Source organism: Austrofundulus limnaeus, unplaced genomic scaffold (assembly GCF_001266775.1).
Source record: "Austrofundulus limnaeus strain Quisiro unplaced genomic scaffold, Austrofundulus_limnaeus-1.0 Scaffold1412, whole genome shotgun sequence".
NCBI lineage: Eukaryota > Metazoa > Chordata > Actinopteri > Cyprinodontiformes > Rivulidae > Austrofundulus > Austrofundulus limnaeus.
The window spans coordinates 30,298-44,688 of NW_013953814.1; the positions used below are offsets into that span (position 1 = coordinate 30,298).

General features: G+C 37.4%; 1 protein-coding gene across 1 annotated transcript in view; it reads left to right on the forward strand.

Moving 5' to 3' along the window:
• Positions 1–14,391, forward strand: part of LOC106535314 (chromodomain Y like 2) — a 23,760-nt gene that overhangs the window by 1,687 nt on the left and 7,682 nt on the right. Inside the window, exons 2-3 of the mRNA XM_014032292.1 lie at positions 4,014–4,614; positions 11,680–11,897. Of these exons, the coding sequence (XP_013887746.1) occupies positions 4,014–4,614; positions 11,680–11,897 (819 nt within the window). The remainder of the gene's footprint in view (positions 1–4,013; positions 4,615–11,679; positions 11,898–14,391) is intronic.

Below are 14,391 nucleotides of genomic sequence, written 5' to 3' on the forward strand. Positions count from 1 at the left end.
GTTTATGCCAAATCCGCCTTTTCCAATATCAATGTTTCTGTTTTTGAGTTTTCCGCGTCGCTCCAACAACAATGTCGTCAGTTTCCGGAAGTCTCACCCCACCCTCAACCGTCAGGTCTTCTCGACTCCTCCCCTTCAGGACCTTAAAAGGAAGCACACCTGATAGAAGGCACCTGCCAGCCTAATCAGCTGTAAGCAGGAGGTGCAGCAGGGCCGTCACACTGTCCAAGTGAAAGAATAGGGTGAGCTAGGCAATTTTTTTTAATGAAAATAAGTTTTTTTCTGACTTTACTATTCTAAATTAATCCACTAATATGGCAAACTGACCCAAGATATTAAACATTTTGGTCATCTTCTAGCTGTGGATTAAATTAACAACTCTCATGGCAGTCATATTTTGTTAACTGTAGGACATAGTAGACTTGTAATTAAGCAAAGAAGAGAGTCTGGCTATGATAAATTGTTACAGTGGCATGTCCATCATTTCCAGCTGTCTCATGAGAAATGTCACAACCAAGTGAAAGAATAGACAGGTGCTGGCAGTGATCTTCACCTCTGTCACTGTGACTTTGCACAGAATCAATCCACTCAGCGTCTACTGACCTAATTACTCTTGTTACTTCTGTAATTACAATTCTCAGTAGGAGCGTAATTCTCTAACCCTCACTGTGCAGTATTGGCTTTTCACATTAGTACACAGTATTTTAGGTAGGTTTGTACACAAATCATCCTTCCAAGCAAGTGATTGTTCAACTTAACATGCCAGGAATTGGGATTACAAACACACCCAAAAAGAAAATTAAAGATACCGGTAGTTGCTTTCTTCTGCTCCACAATTTTGGARTTCATTTTGTTATGGATTAAAGCAATTATTTTCTAATATCAGTAATCAATCAATTATATTTATCTAAAAATGTGCTTAAAAAAGGACTATAACTGTAGGATATAATACAGTTTTTCATGACAATGTTTAAGAAATTCCTATGTAAACCTACTACTGACAGCAACTTAATTTCAAACAGGGACAGGGCGCACATGCCAATCATCTACGTTTTTCAGTGCAGTGTGCCTTTAACACAGTCAGGAGTCACAGAAAATTATATTTATGACTATACAGATGGCTATACACCATCTTGGTATGGGCTTAAACAATCTACAAAAAATGATATTGCAAAGCATTTAAAACTTGTTTAGCTCAAAAGAGAAGGATTTCGTGACATTTAATTATAATAAAAAAAGGATAATTATGAGAGTAAAAAACATTAAGGCAAAAAGAAACACCTACTGCAGGCAAGAAAGGACTCCTACAATAAATGTGTTAATCCTACAGATTGGTATACCTCTAATTTATGTCAACAGAATAGCTGAATAAAGCTTTTAATATTTAACCTTTAAAATAACTTGTGTTTATGGTCAAATCAAATAAAACTGAGTTTACTGATTGAATAGTTTCAACCTAAATAATGCAGTCTAATTATTGGTTTAAATGATGGATGGATGGATGGATGGATGGATGGTTGGATGGATGGATGGATGGATGGATGGATGGATGGATGGATGGATGGACTTATTCATCAAAGTTTTTTAAATCCTGTAATAAAAAAAATAATATTGTAATTATGACTGAATGAATCTTTATCTCTATAGAAAAACAGATGTTAGGTGTTCACTGGGACATTTTTAGTAGAAGTAAATGAAACAAGTGACAGTGCTTTCTAACCAGACCGTTTGTACTATGTTTTCAAGAACATTTAGTTTTATGAAGGTTGCTGGTAAGTGTCACAAATAGAAGTACTATCTTCTGTTGAAAATGAACAATTTTGAAAAACACCAAGTGTTGTTAAGTTCACTCACAATGTGAAAAGAGTCTAAGCAACCATTCCTAAGTTCGAGAATTTGGTTTAGTAATTGGACATCCTTCTGATTGATTATTTGATGAGATGTAGCTCTTCGCTAGACTGTGATAAATTAGTACAAAAATGACTGGTAGTCAAAAAAAATCAACAAGTATTCAAAGAGAAAACAAATTGCAATTAATGAAACCTTGATGTAGATGGTGTTTTACTGTATTGGACTTGTGTCAATGTTGATTTTTATGGTAACTGTTGAAGGATATTCTGCTAAAACATCTAAGCATCTTTAGCTTTCAAACCCTTTTGGCTTGTATGCACAATTTACTATGCTGTCTTTTAGTGTTCTTTATGCTCCCTCTGCTTTTCTTTTCATCTGTGTGAGTCTCTGTGCGTTAAGTGTGACATTATCTGGAACCATAGGCAGCCTAATCATGTCTCTTTTTTTATGAAACTCCTGCAGCTCACCCATCAAAGTCTGTTTATTTTTGTTTAATGTATTCAGAATATCAGAGATGAGCAGCAATTACCACAGCTATACTGATGCCGCTGAAGAAATCTTCCAATGATGTTTCATAAGATGCATGGTCAAACCTCATATCATATAATGGACTTTAACTTGAAACTTTAACTATTTTTTTTATTTTCTATGGTTAAGAAATCAAAAGGTAGAAAATATGAAATAGATGTAATAAGTTGAATACATTTGTATAGGTAATTAACAGTTTTACAATGCTTTTCTAATCAATATTATCCATTATCCATCCATACGTACATCCATAAATTTAGAGAAAGAATAGAAGAGCTGGAGAAGGGATATAAGAGGTAGAGGATGATGTGAAAATGACCACAAAATTCCTCCACAGCTCCTAGTTTTAGCCATATACCAACCATTCTCATACTTATCAGGATTTTTTACATCTAGTTACATATTTAGGTGGATATTACTTTTAACTGTAAAATAAAATTCTGCATCATTAATCAAAATCATTTAAAAAATAGGATGAACCCAATTGTCGTCACTTCCAAATTATGCACAAAACTGTATGAATAGGAATAATTCTAGAGCAGATCAGAATCTTGCATGACAACTTAGAGTTCATTAGTGTGCATGTGTATGTCAGTACATAAATCAGAAACCCTTTAAGTGCTCTTAATGTGAAGAGTCCTTGCTTCATTAACTTATAAAATCTGATAGGTTTTTTTTTGTCCAGTAACCTTCAGTGTAACTGTAATCTTTGCAATAAACACATTCAAATCAAATTGTACCCTTGTTTAATGTACGCTTCATTTAGACAGTTAGTCACACACACTGTGCCAAGGTGGCCAACAACTATTACTTAGTTACCTTTTCGAGAAAATTGTGGACTTTGACATTTTCATCTACAACATTTTTAAAATAATTACATTTTGTGGTAAGCAAATGTTAGTAATTTTATGCTTAGACAAGAAGAAAGAAATGTCAGGATATTAGTTTTTTTTTTCTTTTGCTTAAGATAATTTGGTTTCATTGGAGTTTACCTTAAATTGTGCTTTTATTTCTGTATGTGTGTGATTGTTTCAGACAAGTCATTTTGAATTTATTTAGTAACTGCATATCAGAAAGTGCTCATGTTAAAATGTTTTTCACTGTTGTGAGCTTTCTGCTGGTGCAACATATTAGTAAAATGCTCTTTTACTTTTGGTTTGACTYTTGTGTGCTTGCCTGGGAGTCTTTTTTATGATGGTGGCCTTCAGCTCCTTTGGGCTCCACTCTGGCCACTTATCTTTCCTCCACAGAGTCAGGCCTTATCTTTATCTTGACAGATGCCACAAAATGCATCGTGTAAGACTTTGACACTCCTTGCAATGGTTTAAACTAAAACACAACATTATAATGTGGRCATAGTGYTGCTTGTTTCAAMGCTAATTTTAATGGAGATTAAAAAAACAAGGACTTAGCAGGAAACTGTTATGTTTTACACAGAGACTTTAGGGAGACTTTCATGACCTAAGCATCTCTATAATCAAATTTTAGACTACACAAGTAGACACCCCAGACAAAGCAGCAGATATATTTAGCTGTATGTCAGCTCTCTTAGGTTTGCTGCACAAACTTTTTCTGTCTCAAAAAGTGACTAAAACATTTTCCATCTTGTTTCCCTCTTTGTGTGTGGCCTTCAGGTGGAGCGGATTGTGGACAAGAGGCGGAACAAGAAGGGTAAGTGGGAGTACCTGATAAGATGGAAAGGTTATGGAAGTAAAGAGGACACATGGGAACCAGAGCATCACCTGCTGCACTGTGAGGAATTCATTGACCGGTTCAACAGCTCAAGACGGCATTCACACAAACTACCCAAAGTCCAAAAACATCACGGGGAGCCCCTCATTGCTAACCAACCCTCTGTAACAGAAAACTCTAGGGCTCAGCCCGAGGCCCGGAAAAAGAAAAGGACTAGTGGCCCGCCTGTTGGGGTGAGAGTAGGATCTGTTCTGGGGATTGGAGGATCAGCACAAACACAGAAACAGAAGAAAGTAGTTGTTGGAGTTGGGAAACATGTTTTTGGGGACAGAATGAACAAAGCTGTGACATATAAGGCTCATTCAGCAAGTGGACCCCACTTTGTTCCCCCATTGAGGGTTCCTCAAAATGGACTCCAGAACGGAGAAAAGGAACCTCTTATTTACAGTGCAGAAGCGAGGTCACACAGACTGCCTTCAGACAGGGTGGATACAGAACTAGGACAAAAAGACACCACTGGACCACAATTCACCCCTGAACTAGGTAAGGTAATTCTAATCAATTGAAATGATGAGATCATGTGATGCTATATTTAGAAATATTGGTTTTGGAACAGGACAACTAGTCGGACTCATCTCGATGCACCACTCTGGCTCTGGAACCAGTCTCCTCGAGAGGGGTTGGACATTCTTCCACTCTGGAGTTGTCCATGCTGAGAGGTGCCGAGCAGGAGTGGGCATACTTATTGCATACTTATAATTTTGGATCCACTCCTCCAACATGTTKTTTTCTAACAGCCAATTTGAAGTCACGCTACAGCATCTCAGTTCGGTTTAGGTCAAAACTTGACATTTACAGATTTTTATTTTTTCAATATTACTTCTTTTTCAAGATTTTGAAGTGTTGGACCATATTCCTCACAGTATATTGTCTTAAGCGTTTCTTCAAAGTGGTATAGTTCTGTAAAAAAGCAAAGAAGCCTTTACTTTTAACTCATTCTCCACTGTTTCACACCTAGTTTCAGGTTTTAATCTTGCAAAGTTCCATTGCAAAGTTGTAGTGTTTTATCACTGTGGTTGTAAGGCACTGGGGACAGAATTGGCAGCGTATCCATAGCGCATTGCCTGTGCACACTGGCATGGCTTGGTTGTCAAGAATTTAAAGCAAAATTTGCCACGTTGACCTCTTCCTTGGCTATGACTGTGATCACGCCAAGGTCATTTAAACAGCTTATCACAGAAATAATATTTGTAACTGCTCACTGACACACCCTGAGAAAGTCATGCTAGGATGGGCATCTGGAGAACGTCTTCCAAATTAGTCTTTTTTTAATTAGTTAGAACAAGGATGAGTGACTAGCAGCCTGTGAGTGATTTCAGTCTGGCTTTTTACCAGAACCACAACCACACAGGAGTCCACACTCAAGGCGTCTTATGCCATTGCACTTCAGCTAACTAAAGTGTTTATTTTTTGTTAGCTTTAAACATTTGGTATTCATATTTATTAAGCAAGAATACCACTGTTACATGCATTTGCGCATGAAATATTAAGTTAGTTACTGCACTGTATGTTTGCTTAATAAACAAATTCATGCAACATAACATGCATATAACATCTATATACATAATTAAAATGGCAGTTTTATTACATTTGGGGAAGTGTGCAGTGCTATGTGGCCCTCTGGTAGTGTCAACAAAAAATGTGACCCCCTACAATCCTTTCAGTTGCCCATCCCTTGATAAGAACATAAGGTACTTGTCATCTAGTGTAAAGGGGCTATTATTCCTTTAACATGTTATTTTCAATAACATTTTGTTGTCATATCTTGATCAGCTGGTTGGTATCAAAGGCACAGTTTTATCATGGTTTAAATCTTATTTGACTAACAGGAGTTTTTTCTGTTCACCTTGGTGAATGTTCTTCTTCACCAGCTCCTCTGATTTGTGGGGTCCCCCAAGGGTCCATTTTAGGTCCACTTCTTTTAATCTTTACATGTTGCCTTTGGCGTCCGTTTTCAGAAAGTATAACATCACTTTTCACTGCTTTGCTGATGACATCCAAGTCTATATGTCCATTAAGTTGAACAGGGTCGCTCCACTGGAACCACTCTTCAGTTGTCTAAATGATATAAAAACCTGGCTAAAATTAAACTTTTTGAACCTAAATGAGAGTAAAACTGAGGTAATCAGTTTTGGTAAAGTTAATTCTGATGACATTGTCCCTTTATCTTCATACAGCGACTCTGTCAGGAATCTGGGTTTTCTCTTTGATGGTGTCTTTAATTTAGATAAACAGAGTAATTCCATTGTAAAATCAAGTTTTTTCCCAATTAAGACTGATTGCTTTGGTGAAACTGTATCTGCCTACTAAAGACCTTGAAAAGGTGATTCATGCTTTTATTACCACTCGTTTGGATTATTGTAATTCTTTGTATGCTGGTTTGGATAAATCATCTTTGCATTGCCTACAGACTGTCCAGAATGCAGCAGCTTGTCTTTTAACAGGTACTAAAAAGCATGAACACATAACCTCCTGGCTTCTCTCCATTGGCTTCCTGTTCACCTGTGAATTGGTTTTAAGATTTTACTGTTGGCTTTTAAAGTTTTTAGTGGTCTGGCCCCATCATATTTATGTGATCTTCTTAACATCTACACTCCAGTCAGAGCACTCAGGTCTACCAATCTTTTAGATGTTCCTAGATCCAAACTGAAATCTAGAGGTGATCAGGCTTTTGCAATAGCTGCTCCAAAGCTGTGGAACAGTTTACCTCTTAATATTCAGTCAGCTGAGACTGTTGAGGCTTTTAAATCTTTGCTGAAGACCCATCTCTTTTCTTTGGCCTTTGACTAAGATTGAGTTGGAGGTTCAATTAGAGCTTTTATGTATTATATTGTGTTTCTGTACAGTATTTGTATCTATGATTTTTTGTTTGTTTTTTGATACAACTCTTGACTGAACTGTAAAGCACTTTGGTCAGCTTTTGTTGTTTTAATGTGCTATATAAATAAATTTGACATTGACATTTAAAGTATTGCGTGAAAGACTTTTAGTGTGATACAGTGTTTTAGCTGTGGTGACACATTCTAGCTTGTAAGGGCTCTAACTGGGGATCTTTAGTGGAGAAGTGATATCACATTTGAATGTCACTCTTGGGTCACAGTCCAGGGTATGAACCACTTTCATTAATCATTACCTACACTATATTGCCAAAAGTATTTCCTCACCCATCCAAATTATTGGAATCAGGTGTTCCAATCACTTCCATGGCCATAGGTGTATAAAATTAAGCACCTAGACATGCAGACTGTTTTTACAAACACCTGTTAAAGAATGAGTCACTTTCAGGAGCTCAGTGAATTCCACATGTAAACTGATGGAGCAGGGTCGGTGGATGCTGAAGCGCATAGTGTGAAGAGGTCCTCAATTGTCTGCAAAGTCAATCACTACAGACATCCAAACTTCATGTGGCCTTCAGATTAGCTCAAGAACAGTGTGCAGAGAGCTTCATGGAATGGGTTTCCATGATCGAGCAGCTGCATCCAAGCCAYATATCCCCAAGCACAATGCAAAGTATTGGATGCAGTGGTGTAAAGCACACCGCCACTGGATTCTAGAGCAGTGGAGGCACATTCTCTGCAGTGACGAATCACACTTCTCCATCTGGTAATCTGATGGACAAGTCTGGGTTTGGCAGTTGCCAGGTAAACCATACTTGTCTGGCTGCATTGTGCCAAGTGTAAAGTTTGGTGGAGGGGGGATTCCGATGTAGGGTTGTGTATCAAGAGCTGGGCTTGGCCCCTTAATTCCAGTGAAAGGAACTCTGAATGCTTCACCATACCAAGACATTTCGGACAATTCCATGCTCCCAACTTTGTGGGAACAGTTTGGAGCTGGYCCCTTCCTCTTCCAACATGACTGTGCACAAGTGCACAAAGCAAGGTCCATAAAGACATGGATGGTAGAGTCTGGTGTGGATGAACTTGACTGGCCTGCACAAAGTCCTGACCTCAACAGAACAGGCCTTCTGTCCAACATCAGTATGTGACCTCACAAATGCGCTTCTGAAAGAATGGTCAAMAATCCCCAYWAACACWCTCCTAAACCTTGTGGACAGCCTTCCCTGAAGAGTTGAAGCTGTTCTAGCTGCAAAGGGTGGATCAGGAACGGGATGTCACTTAAGCTCATATGTGAGTCAAGGCAGGTGAGGGAATACTTTTGGCAATATYGTGTATGTTATGAATAAATCATCTTGAAATGTTTATTAGAAACTCAACAAATTTCTTTGATATTTTATTATTAGCAGCATGCATTGGATATTAGCAMTGTGGAGATGATCCATCTAAAATATAATTTCGTTCTTTTCTGGGTGCTAGAATGTTTTACAATTGCCACATTTTACAATGAATTGCATACTACATATAGTTGGGGGAAAGTATAGGTCTAATCTAAGAAAATTATAAAGTAGGGGCTACTATGTACTAAAACAGCCTCAGTGCATTTTAGCATGGTGTGATGAACCACACATTTATCCAAAGGTATTACCCTAATTGCTGCTGATTTTGCTGGGGGAGAGTTCTATCGGACAAATCAGTTCAGTTGAGTTGTGRTATGGCACCTGTTCATACAAAACACTTTGTTGTCCTTTGTATCTGCTCAATAGAAATTGCCATAGTAGAATAAACTATGCCTACTTGAAATGTCTCACTGTTGGATACAAATATCAACTTAAAACAACTTATTTTTTAATCTGTAAATCTYCACTCTAAGTGAACCCAAAGCATGACAACAAAACACACTCCTGCTGCTTAACACAGCCATCAGATAGCCTCACTGTAGGGTTGAGGGCTCAAATTTCTCATTTATTTATCAGCTGTGTGTAGGGTATAGGCTTTGTCAGATCTGGTTTACTATCAATTCTCATGTCATGTCACCACAGTCATWTGACTTTTTGATAACATTGTAACTGCATAAAGTTATTTCTTTGGCCAGATGTACCTCATAAGGAACAGATCAGAAAACTGCATTCACTCAATGATCAGGCATGCCAATTTGGTAATACTATACAAGAAAAATAATGTTCACATTGCTTCAGTGGATATGAACAATATTCTCACTTTGTTGTTGAATTAATAGTTAGACATAACKAATATAACTCTAAACTGTACTTGTGTCCTTTTTGCTAGTTTTCTATAAATATATGTGCATACACTTTAAAAGTGAGTAACTGATGAGTCCTATTCATAACTTTAGTCTATCACCATCTGTTGATAGGTACACCAGAATTTTAACTTGGACACATTCCTGTTAAAATCCCACATCCTGTCCGTCAGCTGTTCAGTCATATAGCACCATGCTGGGGAAGTATTGAGTCAGCCTAATGGCTAGTACTCTGGCAGCTATTATGAATCCTAATCTCCTAATCCTCAAAAGACTACTTCACTCAGCTCCCTCAGCTCCCACAACTTAATAACCTTTTATAGCAAGTGATCAGTATCAAATTGCAAGTATCTGGGTAACATTTACAAAAGTGTGTCAAATCTTATTTAACATCATGTGAAAGTGTTGTACTGTATCTGGTGGATTATTCTAGTGAAATATTGGGCCAACTGTCCAACAACAAAAATGTGGCCAAAGCTGAGTTGGGCATCTGTACAGTGATTCTAAACATAGCAAGAARTCTACAATAAAATGTCTAAAAATAAAAATAAATCCAGGTGTTACAATGGGTCAGTCAAGTCCATGCCTCAACTTAACTGAAATGCTGTAGCAGGATCTGAAGACATCTGTGCAGAAATGTATGTCTGCGAATAAAATGCCAATGGATAGGCTGTTTCAATTAAAAATGATCTAATATAAAATAAAACAGGTATGACTTGTTACTGATCCAATGCTTGTTTCAACACCTAAGATAAAGTTGAAACCAGAAGTTTACATACACTAARAAGATACATGAGTTTTTCCCCTCTGTCTGACGTGAAATCAGAATAAAATTTTCCCATTTTAAGTCAGTTAGGTTTACCWAAATGTTTTCTATTTGCTACGTGGCAGAATGAGAGACAGATTTTTTTAAGGATTTTTGTATTACTTTGCTATTTACAAACTCAAAAATGAACATTTACAAATTGTTTAAAGCACTTTATGACTGTCTCTTGAGGTAACAAATGTGCCAAGAAGCCACAGGAATTTAAAAAAACTACTGTTCATTAAAAATGCAATTTGATTYAGATGTCTTTTTTTCCTCCTAATTTTATCCTACAGTATACAGACTGTAAATGCATCAAAGTACAGGTTGTGGTGACAAAACTGAGCTTTCTTTGAGGGGCTTGTGTTATTGTTAGTCCCACAGCACGTCAAGATGTTCTCAGATAAGAAACACTTGTGTGCTGCAGAACTTTCAGCTCTTTCTTTTTTCTTTTCCCTCTTCCTCTCATCTAATTAAAGTCCACAACTGAGATTGTGCTTTGACACAATTTTTTTCAGTCCCTACAATTAAATAAAATCTACTTATAGATAAATGGCCCACAAGATCTTGCTTTGTTTTGAGGTTGATAAAAAAGGTATAAAATTACTGTTTAATATAGTTTTCATATTTTAAATCTGATAYAGCGAGATAATTCAGCTATAGTATGTCATGTCTTTGCAAGGTTTGAATATTAATGCAATCAAGCTGAAATTCCCTCAGCCTCACAGTGAAAGCTCTGATATCAAGCAGAGAAAATGCCCTCATTGCATTCAGAAACGATTCAGGTCTCTCCATGTTTTACATTATGTTCGGTTTATGTCTAAACCCTCAGTCCTTAAAGACAKATTTTATTAAACTTTGCAAATAAAAAAAGTGTAACATTTGACACTGACAAGCACAAACTTGGGATTATTTTGTAGATGGACCTTAAACAGTAAGCATTAAGCAGGTCATAGGAAAAGATGGAATCATCTGTCTTTTTGTAAACTTTAGAAAATAAATGAAGAAACTGAAGGAATGTCTAAAAAATATTTGTTTTGGGTTGTTTTTTATTTTTGGCTTTTCTGTTTTTAGCTTTTTAAACAATTAGATAAACACAAAATCTGTCTAATAGCTAAAGTTTCTAACAGTGCAGACAGTTTGATTTATGGAGAAGAAACCGGTGTCTCAGCCAGTTGTCTGAGACACCGTCCACTCCAAAATCAARTATAATGATTCCATAAATCAATACACAGTCTGTATTTTGCTACAGACATTAAAAACAAGCCAGTCAAGCTAGCTTCTAAAATCTTTACTTCCTGGTTGCGATAGTAATTTTGCAGTTCATCTGAAAATGGGCATGAAAACTAAAAAAAGGTACTTCCTGCTTCACCTGTTGTTTTACTTCACCAACATGTTTTAAGAAGAGAGCCTAATTTGCTAAAAAAAATTAAAAATAAAGTTCTTATAATAGTTTTGATCAAGTGAGTGGTTAAAAATGTTTAATTATTGCACAGTCACCAGGCTAAGACAAGCCAAACTGCAATAGAAAAAAATCTACTGAATATTTTTAAAAAATTATGGTACTGACAGGTTTTATATGAGCTTCACCAGTTGTCAGTCACAACAATTTGACAAGCTGTTCTGTCATCCTTTATTTATGTTAGGTTCCCCTCTARCCAATGGAAAGATGCATCTTCACAGCTCAGTAAAGAGGAAACTGGCTGAGGAGAAGGGCTACGTGTTTGACAAGCGGCTCAGGTACAACGTGCGACAGAACGAGAGCAACTGTCGATTCAGAGACATCGTGGTCCGAAAGGAAGAGGGCTTTACGCACGTCCTGCTCTCCAGCCAAACCACAGACAACAACGCTCTTACACCAGAGGTGAGAGCAAAAAAAAAACTACAAACACCCTTTTTTTCCTCTGTATTTCTTCAAGTTTGCTTGGCCGTTTCGATTCAGTAAGTAAGAATGACTCTGAGGGGCCCCATGTAAATTGACTGCATCACATTTGCCATGTAGATTCGTTTGGAAAGAATGAATCAAATTTCCCCAATTATTGCTGTAGAGACATGAGAGCCATCCAGTAACTGCTCCAAATGAGCCTTTCAGTAGCCGGTGGGGAAAAAGCCATAGCTTCATGTGACAGCTGCCTAAAATGACAGTGTCAGCTGCATGGAAGAAAAAAGGGCGTACTGCAGAAAAAGTGACACTTTCTTTCAAGCTGCCAAAGCGTCTTATTTGACATCAGGAATAAAGTAAATTTAATCCAGTAAAAAGATGATGCTGCACATTCATGGTGGAAACTAATGTGTAATTGCCTTTCAAGATAACTGCAAACCCTAGAGTAGATTTTCAATKATTCTGCTGCTTATTGTGTAACATTAATGCTGCTGCTTAAGATGGCAACAGTTCCAAGAAGCTCTCTGTGATCTTTGAGTTCTGGTTTAGTTTTTCTAACACCCACATTACGAAAATATTAGTCAACGTAAATGATGTCACCTGCTATAACACCGTGGCTTCTTTCGTACAGAATCTCTTTAAAAGAGTTGTGACTGACACCTTACACAAGAAAAAGTTGCTGATAAATGTTCAGTATGTTGCACTCTGAACAGGCTTTTATTATTTTTAGAAGCTCTTCTGATTAAGTCTGATCTACCAGCTGTGTCCTCTCTACAGTCATTTAGGATGCAAAATCTGTGCCAAGCTGTGTTCGCTGGCTTTCGCTGTGTGTTTCCTACTCTCCTCGGCAATTTGTTGACCGCCTGCTGACTCTCCGTTAGATAAATTCCTTCTTTAAAATTAGAATCCTGCAGAAAATGAAATGCCAGAAATAACTCTTTAACTTCAGCAGACACTAACTCAGATAAAAGGAAATTGTTTCAAAAGTGTGCTGTAAAACTATAGAGGTTTTCGTTTGAATGCAGCATGCTCTTTTACAGAATTGATTATGAATGAGTTGCAAACAACGTGTAGTGCCGGATGTCAGGTCATGACTCTCTGCTCAGCTGTTCATGAATGACGCTGATTTCCTTGTTGAATTGGCTGCCTGCAGGAATCAGCCTGTCTTTGATTGGATGCTCATTTCCACATTCCAATCAGAAACAACCCGATCCGATTACATTTTTTTGTTGGTGCGTTACATAACTTGCTTCCTTCAGCTGCATGACTGCAAAGTTTTTGATTATTTATATTCCAAATAGGTTCTTGGATATCCAACAACAATGCACCAAAAATCATTTTGCATAATTTAGTTGCCGTTATAAATCATTAAAGGTTTGAGATTTGAGGTTTGGGCTCCTTCTAGTGTGTTTATTACTAGAACTCTGGGTCGGCCACTGATAGCAGCAGCAAGGATCACAGTTACCTGCCTCTGGCTCAGAACTATAAGCAAACAGGATTTTCTGCTGCTCAGATGTTAGGCTGAGCCTCAGATCTTCCACAGAAGGCTGTTCTACCTTTGATACAGCATTGTGGGCAAGGCAGCCTGTACCTCACAAGAGCTCAAGTGGCCTAAACTGTGCGTACACGTGTGTGTACTTTCATGTGTGACAGTAAGCCTGAGAGATGTGGGCTTATCAAACAGCTTGGATACCTCTTTTTGTGTCTCTCGGGCTTTGAAGCTGCAGAAACAAGTGAGTCTACAGTGTGGATGAGCTTACTGAAAGGCTGCAGCTAAGAACATCTTAAAACATGATCCCACCGCATTTATTTGCAAGCACGACTTACACTATTTTTATTTATCCTACTACCTATTACAACTAACTGTGTTTTGTCAGAATTATTACAAAACCAACAAATACAAATGGGGGAAAAAATCTGTTAAAACCTAAACAGTTTTACATGAAATGTAGGTGTTGTGTGTGGCTACAGGTTAATACTTAGAAAGGAAATAAACAAGGCACAACAGATTATTATCTCATGAAAAAGTAATAAATAATCTGTGGCCGCATCTGCATACTGAGAGCCCACAAGCTACAGAATGTGGTTTTTTTTTTGTTTGTTTGTTTGTTTGTTTGTTTGTTTGTTTGTTTGTTTGTTTTAACCCTCTCTGTGGTTCAGAATGAGATTAGTATTAGTCCACACACATGCTGCTTGCCTCACACATAAAAATGCTCAACTTGGATTTCCAAGCTCTGGATCACAGGGGCAGTATCACACATCGAGTGAAAACAGATGRTGAACTAAATGGCATGAATCAATATCCTAAATTAAATATCATGGCTCATGAAATAGAACACAGTTCAGTCTCATGAACTAGTGGTTTTGTTCTAATACTCCAAACTATGTTGTATGTCACAGGCTGTACATGTCCTTAATTTTAACACATTTTATGCAGTGTTAGGTGATATATCAAATATACTCAACATATTGCCAT